Source organism: Panthera onca, chromosome C2, assembly GCF_046562875.1.
Source record: "Panthera onca isolate mPanOnc1 chromosome C2, mPanOnc1 haplotype 2, whole genome shotgun sequence".
Classification (NCBI taxonomy): Eukaryota; Metazoa; Chordata; class Mammalia; order Carnivora; family Felidae; genus Panthera; species Panthera onca.
Window position 1 is genome coordinate 136,695,057 of NC_138347.1, and position 20,060 is coordinate 136,715,116.

The following is a 20,060-nucleotide window of genomic DNA, read 5'->3' on the forward strand; positions in this document are numbered from 1 at the left end:
GATCATTTAACATGTAAGTATTTCTTTCAGCTCCAATTAATATTTAAGGATGGTGTTCCATCCAAAGAAAAAAATCCTAATATGTGCTTCAATTTTAGCTATGTGACTCAGTTCCTTCCATGACGCTGGCTCCCAACTAACGGCTGAATTTTCATTCAGTGATTGTTATCCTCCTTTTCCAAAATCTACATCTCATTATCAGGTCATCCTCAAAGCTACTGAAAGAATTACTAAATAATTCCCTTTTCTCCTCCTGGTTCCCTTTCTCCTCTTATACTCAATCTCACTAACGGAGAAAACAAATGGTGTTCCAGGAGTTGGAGTTAAAAACAACTCTTCCGGAATAGTTATAACTCTACCATTTGATAGAAAGAGAAAGGACACTGGTCTCAGGAAGATTTGAGTCTGAACCTGGCTCCATCAATTTCTAGTTCTTTCACCTTGAGCAAACCCCTGAAATTTTCTGAGCTTGCTTCTTCTTCTATAATGCAGAGAATGTTCCCACCCAACTTTTAGGATTGTTAAAAGTTTTAGAAATAATACACATAAATACTTGGCACAAAGTAGGATTCAATGAATAGTAGCCATGTAATAACATTTTTAATTCCTCCCTGAGAAGACCTAAAAATCTTACTTTCATTGTAATTCAAGAATCCCTCTGCAGATCCATTAAAATATATACTGGTAATATAGTACCACGGACAGGCATCAGAGCTTTGAAGAATAGAAAGAGGAATAAAATATGCTCTGTGGCTTCACAGAGCTTTGCTATCTGCCACAATGATTCTCAAATTTAGAGACATGTCACAATCATCTAAGGAAACTTGGGGGGGGTGGGGGGGATACAGATTCCAGGCACCACACCAGCAAACTTTGATTCAGTAAATCTGAAATAAAGTCCAAGAATCCAATTCCACCAATCCTACCTATGTACAATGACTCTGATGGACACCAAAATTTAAAAGCCACTAATTGGGTAAATGAGAACCCCTAGCAGGATGTCCTCCTAGTCCATGGTCCAGCATCACAGCATGGTAGGGAAGGGAAACAGAACTTTAGGACAGTTGACCATGAAGGTACTTTTCAACACTCATTCCCCTTCATATGGATTGTAATTCTACAATTGTATTCCATACAGCAACACAGCTCAGGGGAAAATGGAGGCATACTGCAGGGGAAGTGTGATAGGAAATAACCTACCATAAGTTCCTAAGAAAGCGCAGAATTTTCACTATGGCTCTTAAGTCATAAACTAAAAGGGATCATAGAAATTATTCTGGAACGATGTCATCAAATGGCAAAGTAGCCCCAGCCTCCACCCCTGACAAAGATGAACAATTAGACAGCTATCCACAAACACGAGCAGCCCTGAGAGAGGTCAGGAGTCCACCCAAGAAACTTCAGCAACACAATAGAACAAAAAACCTGAGAATAACCACACGAAAAGGGAAGGAAAAATTGTTTCCTTTTGCCTGCATCATTCTATCCTCCAGACTGGTTCTGATGAACACAAGAGGTAACTCCCCAACTAGAAAGAGTTCTCCCCCCCCAGAAAAGGGAGAGCAGAGTGAGTGACGAGCTTTGCCAGCCTTTCGGGACCACTTTGGTTTTTACTCCATGCAGAGACTGACAAAGCTGAGGCACATAGAATTGGCTAGGAACAAGGATGAAGGGCAGGAGCTACCAATATCAGCCATGGGCAGAAGTGACCATGGTTCCTAGTGCCCTGCTCTGCAGAGAACACAGCTACTTTCACCCCTGAAGAAACCAATGACCGTTACAGCTATGGACGCATGCAGATTTCACTGATCCTTACCTCACAGGTATTCACACTCAACAGATACCAGCCATCTGAGTCTCTTCTAGCCCCCCATCAAAGTCTGGGATCCAGGCCAGCAGCCACGGCATGGCATGGACTAGGCAGTCCTCTGCAGCTGCATGAATGCAAAATACCACTCTAGACACCCACAGCTAACTCCCACTACTGTGTGTACACTCGGGGCGAGCCCACCTAGCCATGCACTTGCACACCGCAAGTCTGGCTCCCGTCAGCCATTTCTACGGCTGGGTGCGTGCCCATGGTGAGATCTTGCAGCCATAGAAGTACAAACAGACAGCAAAGGCCCTATAGCTGCTTGTGGACCTGGACTCAGCCCTACCTCCAGTTGCTGGCCTATAGCACCGCATGCACTTACAGCAAGCCCCCCAGCAGTGCACCTGCGTGCCCCCACCCGATCTTTGTCACCAGCCTCCACTGCTCTGTGCATGCTGTTGGGAGACCCTGCAGCTGGTACACCAACAGCCAGGGCCATCGAGGCTGCCAGTGTACCCACAGCTGAACCAAGCCTTTGCTGCTGGCCCTGGCCCAGTCCTTCCCTTTATACAAGCAACTGCAACTGGCCCCCACAGTTCAGTGCGTGTGCACAACCAGCTCCGGCCCTAGCTGCTGGACCTGGAGGCACTGCTGAGGACCCCAATAGCCCTTGCAACCACTATGGAGCCCCACAACACTTGACAAGGACCACACACTTGTCAATGCTATGGACCCAAGCAGCCTAACATCAAACCCTCCTGAACCAAGAGTCCCTACACATCCCTGTACTTAGCATCCTGCAGGACTAGAACCAGGGTCATAGCACACTCCAGCATGCCCCCACCTGCGGGTGAAGGCCTTTCTTTATGGACGCCAATCCATAAAGTCTTGAAGAGGTGACTGCTTCTTCAAATAAAACAAAAGACAAAAATCACGTGATAATCTCAATAAATGCAGAAAAAGTATTTTACAAAATATAACATATTTTCATTATAAAAATATTCAAAACATTGGATATAGAAGGAATACACAGCAACATAACAAAGGCCATTTATGACAAGACAATAACTAGCATCATACTAATGGTACAAAGCTGAAAGCTTTTCCTCTAAGATCAGGAACAAGACACGGGTGCCCACACTCACCACTCCTATTAAACATAGTGCTGAACAATTAGACAAGAAAAAAGAGATAAAAGACATCCAAATCAAAAGGAAAGAATAAAATCATCTTTCATTGCAAATGATATGATCTTATATAGAGAAAATCCTAAAGACCCACCAAAAAACTGTTGGATCTACTCAACAACTTCAGTAAAATTTCAGGACACAAAGTCAACACACAGAAATTAGTTGTATTTCTATATACTAACAAACAATATGTGAAAAAGAAATTTAAAAAACAATACCATTTGCAATAGCATCACAAGCAATAAAACACTTAGGAATAAATGTAACCAAGAGGTAAAATATCTTTACACCAAAAACTAGAAGACTTAAATGAAAGAAATTGAGGATGACACAAACAAATGGAAAGAAATCTCATGTTCATGGATCAGAAAAATTAATATTGTTAAATGGCCAAAGATCGAAGGCTATCTATGGATTCAATGCAATCCCTATCAAATTTCCAATGGAATTTTTCACAGAAATAGAAAAGACAATTCTAAAATCTGTATGGAACCACAAAAGACCCTAAAGAGCCAAAAAAAAAATCTTGAGATAGAACAAAGTTGGAGGTATCACACTTCCTCAGTTCAAACTGTATTATAAAGCTACAGTAGCAAAAACAGTATGGTACTGGCATAAAAATAGACACATAGACCAATGGAACAGAATTCAGAACCGAGATAAATGCTCAATATACAATCAACTAATATTTGACAAGGTAATCAAGAATACTCAATGGGGAAAGGATAACCTTTTCAAAAAATAGTGTTGGGAAGAATGGATAACCACAGGCAGAAAAATAAAACCAGACATCTGTTTTACATCACTCAAAAATGAATTTGAATGGATTAAAGACTACAATTTAAGAAATCATTAAAGGAAGGAAAATCATAAAGGAAATCATAAAATTCCTTGAAAAACAAAACTTTGGGAATAGCTCTTTGACATCTTTCTTGGCAATTATTTTTAGGATATGACATCAAAAACACAGGCAACAAAAGCAAAAACCAAATATGACTACATCAAACTATAAAGCTTCTACACAGGAAAGGAAACCATCAACAAAATGAAAAGGTAACTTACAGAATAGAGGAAAATTTTTGCCAACCATATATATGATAAGGGACTGGTATCTAAACTACGAAAGAACTCCTACAACTCAATAGCAAGAAAACAATCATTAAAATTGGTCAGAGGAGTTGAATAGACATTTCTCTTAAAAAGACATATAAATGGCCAACATGTACATGAAAAGATGCTTAACATCACAAATCATCAGGGAAATGCAAACCAAAACCACAATGAGATATCACCTCACACCTGCTAGAATGGCCATGATGAGAAACAGAAGAGGGGCGCCTGAGTGACTCAGTTGGTTAAGCATCTGACTCTTTATTTTGGTTCAGGTCATGGACTCATGGTTCATGAGATTGCGTTCCAAGTTGGGCTCTGTGCTGACAGAGTGGAGCCTGCTTGGGATTCTCTCTCTCTCCCTCTCTCTCTCTCTCTGCCCTTCCCCAGTTGTGCATGCTCTTGCTCTCGCTTCCTCTCTCTCTCAAAATAAATAAATAGACTTTTAAAATAAATAAATAAAAATTTTAAAGTCAAAAACAGAATTACCACATGATCCAGTAATCTCACTTCTAGGTATATATCCAAAGGAAATAAAATTGCTATCTTCAGATATCTGCAATCCCACATTCATTGAAGAATTATTCACAATAGTCAAGATATGAAAACAACCTAAGTGTCCATCTAGGAATGGACAGAAAAAGAAAATGTTATATAAATGGAATAATATTCAGCTATGAGAAAGAGGAAAATCCTGGCCCCTTGAGGGCATTACTTTAAGTGAAATAACTCAAAGAAAAATAAACACCATATGAGCTCACTTATACGTGGAATCTGAAAACATCAAACTCATAGAAACAGAAAGCAGAATGGTGGTTGCCAAGGCCTGAGAGGGAGAAATGGGGATATATTGGTCAAAGACTACAAACTTTCAGCTATGAGATGTTCTGGAGTATGTTCTAGAGATCTAAGGTACAGTATGGTAACTACAGTTAGCAATTCTCTATCGTATACTGGAAAGATACCGTGACATTGTAGCTTTAATATTCTCTCCATATCAACAACAACAACAACAAAATGGTAATTATGTAAAGTGAAGGATGTGTTAACAACATTATTATGCTGAACATTTCTTAATATACACATGTATCAAATCATCACATTGTACACCTTAAACTTACGCCATGTTTTGGGGCACCTGGGTGGCTCAGTTGGTTAAGTAGCCAACTTCAGCTCCAGTCATGATCTCACCGTTCATGAGTTGGAGCCCCACATCAGGCTCTCTGTGCTGACAGCTCAGAGCCTGGAGCCTGCTTCGGATTCTGTCTCCCTCCCTCTCTGCCCTCCCCGCTTTGTGCTCTGTCTCTCTCTCAAAAAGTAAATAAGCATTAAAAAAAAATTAACTTATACAGTGTTTTATGTCAATTAAATCTCATTGAAGCTGGGAAAAAAAGAGAGGAATTATTCTGTCCAGTGTATCTCTCATTGTGGTCTGTGGCCCACTACAGGGACTTCCTAGAGCCAAACACTGATGCTATGTTTCCAGGAAAGTAATGCGGAATTATATATACTTTCTTTTTGAATGGCTTAATGACATACTAGTTATTATGACTTTATAAAAATTTGACATTCATGAATAAAAATTATGACACTGCTAGGATGTACTGAGGTCTCCAAATTCAGTGCGAATTCCTCGAACCAGACTGCTGTGCGCCATTCAGCAGACGTGCAAAGCTCCTCCCCGGCACGTGGGCATGCATACACTTGGCACACCCGTGATTCTCAGAAACATGCTCTATTGGTGCCTCAAACAAGCTGTCCTGAGCCCACTGTGGTATGCTGCCTTTGTTATTTTAGCTAAAATACATTTAGAATTAATGTTTTACTTTTGTGAATTATTTTGTTTTCATGTATTCTTGGCATTCTGACTGTAACTTTGTTCCTTTTTTTAGGTTTTGATACATTCGTTTTTTTGTTTAATAACTGTAATAGTTTGCTATTGCCCCTATAACAAACCACCAGAAATTTAGTGGCTTCAAACTGCACAAGTTTATGTCTTACAGTTCTTGAGGGCAAAAGCCCACAATCACGGCCGTAGTCAATGTGCCAGAAGGGTTGGCCCTTTCTGTAGGCTCTGCAAGAAGAACCTTTCATTGATTTTTTTCCCCACATCTAGTGGCCACCTGTATTCCCTGGTTTGTGTCCCCACCCTCCATTTCCAAAGCACACCACTCAATCTCTGTCCCATTATCACATCACCTTCTCTCCTGTGGTCAAACTTCCCTCTACCTACCTTTTATGAGGATGCTTGTGATTACATTTAGGGCCCACCCAGATAAACACCCCCCCCCCCATCCCAACACGCTTAATTTAATCACATCTGCAAAGTGCCTTAGCCATACAAAGTAACATTCACAGGTTCCAGAGATTAAGGGCAGGGGAAGGAGCATGATTCAGTCTCCCACGATAGCTATTGCTTTTTATTTTCTGCTTTCTTGCCCTTTTTTAATCTTGCCCAAATCCATAGCACATGTGACTGTGCACAGTTCCATTCATGTAACACCTGTATACTTAGTGACCTAGGCATGGTGGTAAAAGCCAGATATCAAAGTAAACCAGACATGGTGCTTACAATGTAGCAGGGAAGCTGACTTTGAACAAGATGTTACATCTTTAATAATGAGTGTTGCAGAAGATCAAGTAAAGGGTGCTGGAAGTATGATGAAGCAGGCAGTTATCCCAAGCTGTGGTGTCAGGGAAGACTTCTCTAAGATGGATATTTGAGCTGGGACGTGGAAGATGAATAGGACTAGTTCGGTGGAGGGGTTGCGGTGGGGTGGGGAAGCTCCTTCTTAATTTCTCACTGGCAAAGGGAATGAGTAAGGTAAGAAGGCTTCGGAACTCTTGTCCCACCTACCTGAATAGATGAATAAACTAAGGTCCACAAAATTAAAGTTACTTCCTAAAGGCCCATTATTCTGACTAAACTTTAAAGTCCTTTAGGAATTGAAAAGAGTGATAACAGTGTTAAACTGAGTAACTTGAGAACACTCAAACTGCCTCAGACCAGCTACTTCTCCCCATCCATAGTATCTTAGGAAAATACATCCACAGAGGGCAACCCATGGTCATTATTAGGCTTTGGCCTCAATACCCAGTGCAGAACTCTTTTGGACTAGGCTGGAAGGGAGCCATAAACCTAAAACCAAAGTTGGACAAACCCATATTCTCCAAATGTCTCCCCACAAGACACTTACTAATTATAAAAGAGAAAATAGTAACTTTTCAGTATAGAAACCTGCAAGGCACTACTTGAATCAAGTGATCATACTTTACATCACCAATATTTAAACATATCAATATCATATACCTCCCAACATGATGCACTACGAAAGACACATCATTTCTGTGGTTTTCTTGCCAGAAATGCATAATCTCAATCAAATCATGAGAAAATATCAAACACCAAGTGAGGGATATTGTATGAAATAACTGACCAGGAATTCTCAAAAGTATCAAGGTTACAAAAGACACACACACACACACACACACACACACACACACACACGTTGTCAGACTGGAAACAAACAGACAAAACAACTAAATGCAATATGGGATCCTGGATAACATCCTGGACAAGAAAAAGAACACTAAATAAAGTCTGTATGTTAATTAATATTATTATACCTACATTAATTGCCTGGTTTAGATAACAACATTATGATTATTATTACATCATGTTTTATCATTAGGAAGATCTTGGCGAAGGGTAGAGCCTGAAGTATTACTGCAACTTTTTGATGTCTCAGATTATTTGAAAATTAAAAATTATAAAAAGATATATTATAAGCAAATTAGGTCCTCAAATTTAGACTCTATAAATGTTTACAAATAACAAAGATAGGCTAAGTCAGGTTTTCTATCAGACTTTCCAACTTTGGAGCCTGCCTCATCTGATAGTTTTATGCAAACGGACTGAAAAATATACTAATCCCTGTTATCTAGACCTTATCACCTAAATATCTCCAACCAGAACCACAAACATCCAAAACATATCCTGAATCTGCCCATGTAACCCTAAAGTGGAGATATCAGATGGGAATGGGCTGGGATGGGTGTGATGGCAAGAAGGAATCAAATGTTTCATTCAGCATTTATGCAATTTCACGTTTCCCCCACTGCTAGATTCTTTCCCAAAACTTAAAATATCATCCATCAACTTTTAGCCCCATGTCGACTTCGCAACATGAAAACAAGCTAGACCTTAGTTGCTTTGGAAACTGGCAAAGCAGTGCATGAATGTATAGCATCAAGTAGGGGACATGAGCTTTGGGACAAAGACAACTAGGATTCAGACCCTGACTCAGCTTAAATTATGTTCTATCTCTGTGACAATGAACAAATAGTCTGTCTATAAAATCCTTCTTCTGAGAATTGATGATGATAAAAAAAAAAAAAAAAAAAAAACCTGGCAGAGTTGTTATACGGATCAGATAATGTGTATGAAAAGCTAACAGAGTTAATGAGTTCACAGAGAGCACTCAATAAAGGATAGCCCAGTTACATGAAAGAGTTAAGAGTTGGTGTTCTGGAGTTTAGAAAGAGGTTATTCTTCCATTTTTTCACCATTCATTTCCATCCTCGGCTATCACTTAATTCTACCTAAGGCAATAATGTTTAATCCCCAAGAAATCTGGAGTATGATGAGTTCCAGGCATATTCTCCCTGTAGGGCCTACAGGGAAGGTGTGGTTCACTTAGTCTCGCAAAAAATTTCCAGGTAACTGCCTATCTACTCAATGACCTTTTTTAAGTTTATTTATTTTTGAGAGAGAGAGAGGGAGAGCATTCACATGTGTGAGCAAGGGAGGGCACAGAGAGAGAGAGAGAGAGAGAGGGAGACAGAGGATCAAGCTGGCTCTGCACTGAAAGCCAGATGCGGGGCTCAAAACCAAGAACTGTGAGGTCATGACCTGAGCCAAAGTCAGATACTTAATCAACTGAGCCACCCAGGTGTCCCTACTCAATGACCTTTTTTAGAACAAATAGAAGAATCAGTATGGATGGAAAAAGCTGACACATTCGAAGTTTAAGAATGACTTCAGCAGATAAAGTATCCTTACACACATACTTCAATTAAGCTAATAAACTCAGATTACCAAAATAAATATGACTAAGGACAGCTATATAGAAATGCTTGTATAAACTGGGAATATTTGTGGAATGCTACATAAGAAACCAGTTCCCATGGTTGTCCCAAAGAAGATAGACAGACACAAAGGCCAAGAGCAGGAAGGAAATTAACTTTTCATTGGACACACTTTTATACCGTGTGATTTTTTTAAACAATATTCAGACTTGTTAAACACATTATTAAATATATAATTTAAAAGTAAGAAAAGTGGTTCCATAAACACTAATGACTCCGTTAAGCAGCTAGGCAGGTGGAGCATCAGAAGGGGATCATTGCTGAATTCCCAGCTCCTACATAAATAAATTCAGCTACTGTCTCATCTCATCCAGATAACAGACTAGACAAACCAAATATCTGGACCAATACTCAGGATACATTTCTGCAGCATCCTTTCCATCGTGTGCATGTGGCCTTACAAACGAGCTGGTTCCAACTTTTACAAACGAGCTGGTTCCAACTTTTGTGGAGGGTCTGCTGTGCAGAGACAGGTATATTTCATCCAAATGCCCATTTGTAAGTAGAAATAAGTGAAAACCCCCATGATAATGTCACTAGAGGTGAGAATAGCAGACTAAAAATAGAGGGTTGAGCACTGAAATTGGCTTCCAGGGTGGTAAAAGAGTGTTTGCCTTTGGGAGGCCATTAAGTGGGCAATGACTATCGGCTGCTCTGCCTGCAGCCTCTGCGGTCGTGGCTCTTGTGAAGGTGACTGTCAAAGTCTGGATGATATGTCACAGAGGGGCATCATGAAAGACTTTGCAAATGACAGAAATGGCAGGACCTTCCATGGAGAACTAGTTCTGTTACATCAATGCTCTCTTCTCACCTGAGCCACAACCTTGGCGTCCCATCCTCTCCAACTTACTGACGGAAAACTACTGCAAAGGTCCCAAGGATTCTTCTCACTCTCTGATATCCATTGAGTACTTGCTACCAATCACTTCACACGGCTCTTAGTCCTATTTTAGCATTAACTCTACTCTTCCATTTTGACATCATAATCCAGTGATCACTATTTTCTATGAATTAATATTTCAGATGAGATATATCCATAAAGAAGATTCAGGGTACAAACTGACTACTTGCTCTGGGGAGCTTGGAGTGTAAGGCTTTATCCTTAGAGGCTGCCTATAACATTAACTGCCAGCCACAGCCCTGACAATAGAAACCTAAAAAATAAACTAAAAAAATAAAAACACGTTTAAGATACATAAAGTATACAGTTTTAAGTTTACAACCTGATGATTTTTTACATATGTATCCAGCTATATAACCACATTCCAGATAAAGTTCTGAATTCTGTGATCAGAGAATACACCTTGCATGATTCCATTTAAACGAAGCAGAAGAACAGGCAAAATTAATACAACACGTGTAAATCCACCCCCAGATCAAAATAGAGAACATTTCAACACCTGAGATGACTCCCTCTTGCACTCTCTCAGCCAATACCGTCTCTACCGAAGTTAAATGCAATTCTAACACCATAGATTACTTTGCCTATTATTGAAATTCATCTAAATGGAATCCCACAGTATGGACTCTCTGTGTCAGTGATTCATCCAGATTGCTACATGCATCAGTATTTCTTTTCATGCTGAACATTCACTGAGTGAATACACTACATTTTGTTTATCCTTTTTCCTATTCACAGACATTTAGGCTGATGTAGGTATTTACAATGTTGAGTAAAACGATCATCCTTATGTATCTTTTTGTATACATGTGTACTAATTTCTCTGCTATATAGGACTGGAACTACTGGGTCATAGGGTGGGCATTTGTTTAGCTTTAGGAGATGTGACCAAATGGCATAAATTCTTTTATGAAAGTTCACAAAATTTAGAGAACTACTCACTAATGAGAAAACGCTTTTCCTCCTTCCCAGGTGCCAACAGCACACATTGGCCTTTACCTTTCTAATTCTCACCTTCTCTACTTTCCGAGTCCTCTGTATCTGCTCAAGGTGATCCAACCTTTAATCCCAGGGTTTGGCCTGGGCAGCATGAATAATCTATAGTTGTTAATTATGCACATTTCCATAAGAGAAGGCATCTCTCCTGAATGACACTTCACCATTTTCTAATTAAGAAGAAATAATCTAACACATAAGAAAAAGTCTAGGTATAGGTTCTCAGAAGCTAAGAGAAGAGGCAATTTAAAGAAAAAAGGGATATTTAGTTAAATTAAACACTTCAAAGAAATAAAAGAGAATGTGAATTAAGAAAAAAGTCATGGGTGGGGCGCCTGGGTGGCTCAGTCGGCTAAGGGCCTGACTTCAGCTCAGGTCATGATCTCATAGTCTGTGAGTTCAAGCCCTGCACTGGGCTCTGTGCTGATAGCTCAGAGCCTGGAGCCTGCTTCAGATTCTGTGTCTCCCTCTCTCTCTGCCTCTCCCCTGATCACATTCTCTCTCTCTCTCTCTCTCTCTCTCACTCTCTCTCACTCTCTCTCTCAAAAATAAATAAACAGGGAAAAGAAGAAGAAGAAGAAGAAGAAGAAGAAGAAGAAGAAGAAGAAGGCGGCCATGGGAGTGCCTGCGTGGTTCAATCGGTTAAGTGTCTCACTCTTGATTTCAGCTCAGGTCATGCTCTCACAGTTCCTGAGACTGAGTCCCACATCAGCGTGGAGCCTGCTTGGGATTCTCTCTCCCTCTCTCTGCCCATCCTCTGCTCGCATGCACACTCTCTCTCAAAAGAAATAAATAAAACTTTTAAAAAAGAAAGAAGAAAACAGTCATGGAGTAGGGAGGATGAAGAAACCTAGAATGGCAATATGTTGATGATAATTGTAGCTGGCTGATAAATACATGGAAGTTCATTATACTCATCTCATTACTTTTGTATATTTTTAATATTTTCCATAATGAAAAGTTTCGAGGCATTAAATTTAGTCATTTTAAATTTTGATAACTTTTCAAAGGATGGTTTCATTCATTGGAGTCATTGTCTAAGAAGCATGGCCCAAGGGTATGGGCCATGAGAAAGGAGCAATGTAGATTCTCTTTTAAGAAGGTCTGCCATGAAAGTCTAGATGGAGATTCTGATAGATTGGGTGAAGTAAAGGAATAAAGGAAAGACGCAGTGGGCATTTAAAAAATCTACGTAGGGGCACCTAGGTGGCTCAGTCTGGGGAGCATCCGACTTCGGCTCAAGTCACGATCTCATGATTTGTGAGTTCGAGTCCTGTGTCGGGCTCGCTGCTGTCAGCACAGAGCCCGCTTCAGATCCTCTGTCCCCTTCTCTCTCTGCCCCTCCCCCATGCGCACTCTCTCTCTCAAAAGTAAATAAATATTTAAAAGTTAAAATAAAAATATACATGAATATTAGGTAAACATGAATATATTTTTAGGCAGAGAGGAAGAAGACAAATGATGCTATTCAGCTGCAGAGACCGGACTGTCAGGAGTTACACATTATAGAAAAGTGTTCCTAACCCACAAACTTGAAAATCCATCCTTCTCAGACCTCAAAATGCCCCATCTGCTTGCAAGTTCCTGATATTCCTCCTTTCTCCATTCCCTAATGTGCAGGGATACCATATTAACCAAATAGTCTCTTTGGGGAGTCATCTGATATAATAAAAAAGAAGATAGTAAAACAACAACTCTGTGACAATCTTCTGATACTTAGGCCAGTTTCCCTAACACAACATTTCCTATCCAAGAAGGAAGAGAGAGAATTAGTCACAAAGGAGTTAACAGCAAGAAGGGTCAAGTGATGTGCTCTCAGAACCAGGGTTTTGAGAGTTAAAGTGCAAGCAACACCCCCCCCCCCCCAATCAGGCTTCTTCATATTACTCTTGCTGTACTATTATCAACCAAGCACAGGCTTGCCAGGAGTTAGAAAGTGCTATAAGGTGTTCCACAGCTTTCCAAGGCTACCAGCACTGCTGTGGCTTCCATGGAAGAGCTGTCAAGGAATGAGGCCACAATTACACGGGCAGCGGTTAAATAGGACCACTCGGCATGAGTGAGGAGACGTCTTAAGAAAGTTGGGGAGGTTGGTGATGTTGCAAACAGAAGGGATGCCTGAAGGAGTACAGGTCTTGACAGGCTTTGAGGATACAGGCCAACAGGTCAGCCCCCAGATATGCAATGAAAAGACTGGAGCCACATTTTGTTATTTTTCTTCTCAATCACTGAAGAAGCTCAGTAAAATTACAGTCTCAGATACTGGTTTCCAATTCTTGACTAAAATCAACAGAAAAAAAGTGTGTGTATGAGAGCGTGTGTGTGTTTGTGTGTGTGTGCATATATTACACACATGTATATGTGTAATATATAATAAATATGTATAAAACATATTTATATATGTATTTTTTTTGTATTTTTAATTTTATTAATATTCCAACCCTTGATATGAAAATCACTGCTCTTGGGTCACCTGGGTGTCTCGGCTGGTTAAGCATCTGACTCTTGACTTCAGCTCAGGTCATGATCTCATGGTTCGTGAGATCGAGTTCCACATCAGGCTCCGAGCTGTCAGCATGGAACCTGCTTGGGATTCTCTCCCTCTCTCTCTGTCCCTCCCCTGCACAAGTGCCTTCTATCTCTCTCTCTTTCCCTTTTGCTTTCTCTCTCTCTCAAAATAAATAAATAAACTTAAAAAAAACAAAGAAAAGAAAATCACTGCTCTAAAAACGTCTCTAGAGGGGTGCCTTGGTGGCCCAGTAGGTTAAGCATCTAACTTCAGCTCAGCTCAGGTTATGATCTCACATCTTGTGGGTTTGAGTCCCATGACACCTCAGAGCCTGGAGCCTGCTTCAGATTCTGTTGTCTCCCTCTCTCTCTACCCCTCCTCCACTCATGCTCTCTCTCAAAAATAAATAAACATTAAAAAAATAATAAAAAAATAAATAAAAAGGTATCTAGGAAAAAGCTCATCTGGCAAATAGCCCCTTAAATGCCTATACATTTCACAGGAGTTGTGATCTTAAATGCCTTTTGGAACCAAGCAGGAAATTTAACTATATGAAGCACCTGGCATAAATAGAAATAAATAATAGAATAAAATGGACTGAAACAGAAAATATCAGCTCATTCCCCATAGTAAAGGTGACTGTTGTTTCATGAAGTTTGCATCATTTGTGTGAATGTATATGTACTGGCTCTCAACATAAAATGTATTTTTTATTGGGTATCATAATCACAAAAGTTTGAAATCCACTGCTTAAAGCATAGTTATAGGGCTTTTCTAGCCACTAAGTGAAAGGATCTATGTCTAAAATATCAAGTGGGTGACGCATCAAGGTCTGTGCTGACAGCTCAGAGCCTGGAGCCAGCTTTGGATTCTGTGTCTCCCTCTCTCTCTGCCCCTCCCCTGCTCATGCTCTGTCTCTCTCTGTCTCAAAAATAAATAATAACATTTTTTAAAAATGTTTTAATAAAAAAAATTAAAAAATAAAATAAATAAAATATCAAGTGGGTGATTTGAGGACAAGTCTTCTTTACAACGGGATCAAAGGATGTGAAGGACTCACTCCCTCAGATGGTAATGAAATCAGTAGCCCTACCCAGAAGATATCATTGGTCTTTCCACCACTCTCACCAACTTTTTGTCTAACAGTAAACAAACCTGCCTCCTTCACCAAGGTTGGAATCTGAGCCTCCCAGAGTGTTTTTTTTTTTTAATGTATAATATGAAGGCACTAATATCTTCAGATTTTTTTTAATGTTTGTTTGTTTGTTTGTTTGTTTGTTTTTGAGAGGGAGAGAGAGAAGAGGGGAGGGGGGGACAGAGGATCCGAAGCAGGATCCACACTGACAGCAGAAAGCCTGATGCAGGGTCGAACTCATGAACCATGAGATTATGACTTGAGCCAAAGTTGGATGCTCAAGTGACTGAGCCACCGAGGCACCCCTTCAGATTTTTCAAAGTATATGAAAAAATATTTGCGATCTATCAGAATTCAATTTGTCCCCTTATCTTTTGTACTTGAAATTAATTCTACCAATATTTTTTCAGGATTTCTTTCTTGTTTTATTTCATATTATTTTTTCTATTATTTTCCTTAAGTAAACTCTGCCCCGTAACTGGGGCTCAAATACATGATCCCAAGATCAAGAGTCACATGCTCTCCCAACTGGGCCACCAGGTGTTTTGTGTTTCATATTGTTTTAAACCAACCTTGCTGCCCAGAGTCAAGTTAGCACGATGCGGAGGACCCACTGTGTCCCAGTATAGTATGTTCTTTGTGGGAGCATACATGCTCCCCATACCGTTTGCAATTCCTGTTTGTTCCTGTATCAACACGGTAAACATAAACCTTCATTTTCCTGAAGACTGCACTATATTCCAATGAGCTTTGAACATACAGAATACACTTTGTTCATTTAGCAAAAATGGAATTTCTCCACCAAAAGGTGTTATCTTAACCTGGGGTATGGGCACAAACTTGATAGAAAAAAATTACACCTTTATTTTCACATCAAACTGAAGTTTAGCACTTCCTTCATTTATAAATGTAGGCAACAAACCTCAATATTATTTGCAGTACCTCTGGTTGTGTTACAGATATTTTCATATCACATGAGAGATATTACAAATATCTCAAAATATCATTTATACTCATCATTCTATTGAAACAGGACAGTTATTTGACCTAACACTAGGCCTATTTAAAGTGTTAAGTATCATATGTATTGTGATATTTTTAAGATTTGATAATTTTATTTCAATATAATCATATTACTTTATAAGCCTATGTATTCTATGTTATGCATTTTTATAATTATTTTGAGAAAAATCCAATGGGCTCACCAAATTCCTAAAGTGAGTCAAGTGTTTGGAACATGCCCAGCTATATTAGCACAATATGTTTTAATGAAACAAATAAAAATAAATTTAATGAGTCACTGGTGGGAAGTGGGACAGAGTCATGGTCTAGGAAGGCTAGGTGTTAGAAAGAAGCAAGTTAAAAAGAAATGGGAAACAAGTAATTTCACAGAGTAAAATCCTACTATGTACTATATGATCCTATTAATGCACATTTATATAATTTAATGCTTATTTATAAAGCAAGCCTTAAAAACAAAAGAGCACATTTTAAATCTCTTACAGGTGTTTGAAGTCACTCTTTTCCAGCACTATATTTAGAGCTTAAAGATAAAATACTCCTTAAAAAAGCCAGAAACAAAGGTTTCTGCAAAAAGACCACAGCAAATTTAACCACTGAGACTACACCCTGCCTTTCTTAGTGTAGAACAAGTCCCAGTTATTGAACTACAGCAGATTTTTATTAAAAAATAAGACAGGTGAGGTTTAAGAAAAGCATTATCATCTGCACTGTGAAAATCTTCTTAACCTTATAGCTTTTTGGCAGCTCACTTGGGGACCTCCCAAAAAATGGCAAGTAATATCTTAGAAGATACATGATGAGAAAGCCAAACCACCACTTTTTGGGGTCTCCCCAGGAAATCCCCCGTCAACTGCAGACCTCCTGTCACAGTGACACTCTCTGAACTTGCCAAGTCTGAGGATTATTCTCTTTCAGACAGTAAAGTCCAAAGTGAGCCTCAGTCTTTTCAAGTTATCGTTTCTGCAAAGAATAGAGGCATGTCTCAAGGTTAGACTGTGAGCACCACTCACTGGGCTTCCATATACCCTCAATATATTTTCCTTAGGAACCTAACCCATTGCTTCTGTTTGTTTTTGTTTTGTTTTGGTTTTGGTTGTTTTGTTTTGTTTTGTTTTTTACTATTTATTTTTGAGAGAGAGAGAGACAGAGCATGAGTGACGGAGGGGCAGAGAGAGACAGAGACACAGAATCTGAATCAGGCTCCAGTCTCTGATCTGTCAGCACAGAGCCCGACATGGGGCTCAAACCCACGAACTGTGAGATCATGACCTGAGCCAAAGTCAGATGCCCAACTGACTGAGCCACCCAGGTGTCCCCAAAACCATTGTTTCTAAACCTATATGTGATTTTCTCAGTCTCTTCCTCCAAAATACCTTTCAGGCACCTGTTTCTCTTAAGATCTGGCAAACTCCTTCATGTATCTTACACAGTCCTGCACAGCCTCCCCTGAGCCCAGCCCTCCAGCCTTACCTATGCAGGACCTTTGCATGTGTTCACACCTCCACGCTCTTCCCACCATCTTCCCACCCTCTTACCAAGGTAGAGCTTTTGCATCCTTTAGATCTCAACATTAATGCAAGCATCGGTGTATCAGGGAAGCCACCCACACTGCCCTGATTACCATGTTTCATCAAGTTTATGATGCATGTGTCTCTCCCCTTAAGTGTGAGAGTATGTCCTATAAGTAAATGGAGTCTCCCAATCACTGCTGGCCCAGATTAAAGTCAAATTCTTCCAGCAAGATTTGCACTTACCTTCACCAATTTGCACTTGCCCCAGGGAACCACCAATCTGAACTCACTTTAAATTCTCTGCTTGAGTTTTTTGGACACAGTAGTGATGTGAATTCAGATGGAAAACCCTAAGTACTGACTTGGCATCAGAATTCTCAAGGGGGTTTTCTTTTCCTCCTACCACTCAGTGCAAGGTTGAGACCAGTAAGTTTCCTTGCTGTTCCTTACTCTGAGATCATTTACTTCTTATTTACTGAGTAGGAAAGCCCTTTGGTATTCCATTTCCATTGTAAATGACTTTTTTTCCTTAGTGGTACATAAAGTAACCATGCATTACAACCACCTCTAAGTTTTGAAGAAATACAGAGATTTAAATTCCCCAGTTTTCTTACTTGCCGCTGTTGTAGTGTCAGTTTGTTCCTATTATGTGATTAAATCTACCTCCTTTACTAGACTATAAGCTCCATGAGGACTGGGACGTGAGACTTCATTTTTTTCATCATTGCAACTCTAGAGGCTTCACAGAGCTTGATTAAATATCAGGTGCTCATTTAATATTAACTGAATGAATGAATGGGCTGATGGAAGAATAGACGAATTAATGAGGTAACTCCTCTGCAGCATAACTAATACACATCTCTCTGCTTTACTGTTTAGTTTCCAAGATTCAGCCCTACCCTCTCTGGCCAGTACTACAACCTTCAGAACCCAAGTTCTGTCACCAGAGTCACTTCTAATTTAAAAGACATAAATAAAATACAATAAATGGTCTCCATCAAAGCTTACTTCAGGCCAAGCTTCCAAAGTCAGTGAAGACTGTCATACATTTTAGCCTCTATCCCACATGGGTCCTCACACTGTCATGTAGCTTCCTTCTCTATGTGGACCACTTTGTTTGCCCCAAAGTCTCACTTCTTACTTCCCTTCTCACACCAACCATCAAGACGTATAAAGCCAATGTTCTATTCTCTCCACATCCATTCGTCAACAGTAAATAAGGGCATTTGTATTTGCTATTGTAAGAATTGATTTTCGTACAGGTCATCAATGGGTGTTAAAAACATCGGGTAAAAGGTTGAAGGTAAACAGGGTATCTTAGTCTCAAAGTATTACTCCATAGATCATCTATTGATTACAATGCAGAAAGGTGATCTTTACAAGGAAGAAATCAAGGAGACAACACTTAACCAAATTTAAGCTATGATCAAATTTAACATCATCAATAATGGAACAAACTGACACATGCCTCTTGGCAACATGCACCAAGAATAACTCATTATAGCTTATGAATTACTCTTGTCAAAAATGTTTAACATGTATATAATCCTAATGAAACAATCAGATGAATCCAAATTCAGGGACACTAGCCTGGACTCTGAAAGTGTAAAGAAAAAAAAAAGGGGGGGGGGGGGGGACGCCTGAGTGGCTCTATCGGTTAAGCGTCCGACTTTGGCGCAGGTCATGATCTAGCGATTTGTGAGTTCGGGCCCTGTGTCGGGCTCTGGGCTGATAGCTCAGAGCCTGGAGCCCGCTTCGGATTCTGTGTCTCCCTCTGTCTGCCCCTCTGCTGCTTGCACTCTGTCTCTTGCATTGTCTCAAAAATAAATAAATGTTAAAAAAAATTTTTTTTTTAAGGAAAAAAAGGAGGGGGACGATTAAGGAGCAAAACTAATAAATCCACTGCATGAGTACACGATCCTTGGTTTAAAAGACAAAACAGCTATAAAGTACATATTGGTATAACTGCAGATATTTGAATATGGGCTGTATATTATGTATATGATATCTACTTAACTTATCTAACTTTTCTTGAGAGTAATCATTGTATTGTGTTTATACAGGGATGTTATGCTGTGTGAAACTTACTTTCATATACACATAAAGATACACACACATACACACTCAGAGACCGAGAGAAGAGAGGGCATGCAAATGTGGCAAAAGATTAACGAGTGATCTAGATAAAAGGTATAAGGTGTTGACTACAATGTTCTTTCAACTTTTCTGTTAGTTTGACATTTTTCAATATAAAATGCCAAGGGAAAAGTATAAAAGAATGAAGTTGTTTCTTTTGGTAGTTAGGGAAGAAGGAGGGAGGCTGAGAAAGGATTTGTAACAGTAAAAAACATAGCAAGGAACATGGTGTTTAAAATGGAAAGCACTCTACCTTCCAAGAGTTTCTCAAAGAAGAGTGATGCCGGTCTCTCATTTGGACTGAAGGTCCTTCCCTCTCTTGCAGCAAACAGGTGCTGATTCGTGAGATGTGTAGAGTGCTTCACAAGCACTTCACCTACAGTATGCCATTTGATGCAATTGATGACCAACCTGTGAAGGAGGCAGGGCAGGTGCTGTTACATTCACTTACATTCATTTACAAATGAGGAATCAGAACCCAAGAGAAAGGTTGTATTTGGCTCCAGTAACTACAGCTCAGTACATGGCAAAAAGAGGTCTTAATTCCCATCTCCCCTTCAGTCCTGGGTCAGTATTTGTCTCCACAAC

At 39.7% G+C, this 20,060-nt stretch overlaps 1 protein-coding gene across 8 annotated transcripts in view; it reads right to left on the reverse strand.

Moving 5' to 3' along the window:
- Nucleotides 1-20,060, reverse strand: part of LOC144612792 (uncharacterized) — a 240,230-nt gene that overhangs the window by 218,799 nt on the left and 1,371 nt on the right. For all 8 annotated transcript variants that reach the window (XR_013549882.2, XR_013549881.2, XR_013549877.2 and 5 more), the window contains exon 2: nucleotides 19,726-19,883. Coding sequence is in view for 2 of the 8 variants with exons in the window: in XM_078432399.2 (XP_078288525.1) it covers nucleotides 19,726-19,767 (42 nt within the window). In the remaining 6 variants the exon portion in view is untranslated. The remainder of the gene's footprint in view (nucleotides 1-19,725; nucleotides 19,884-20,060) is intronic.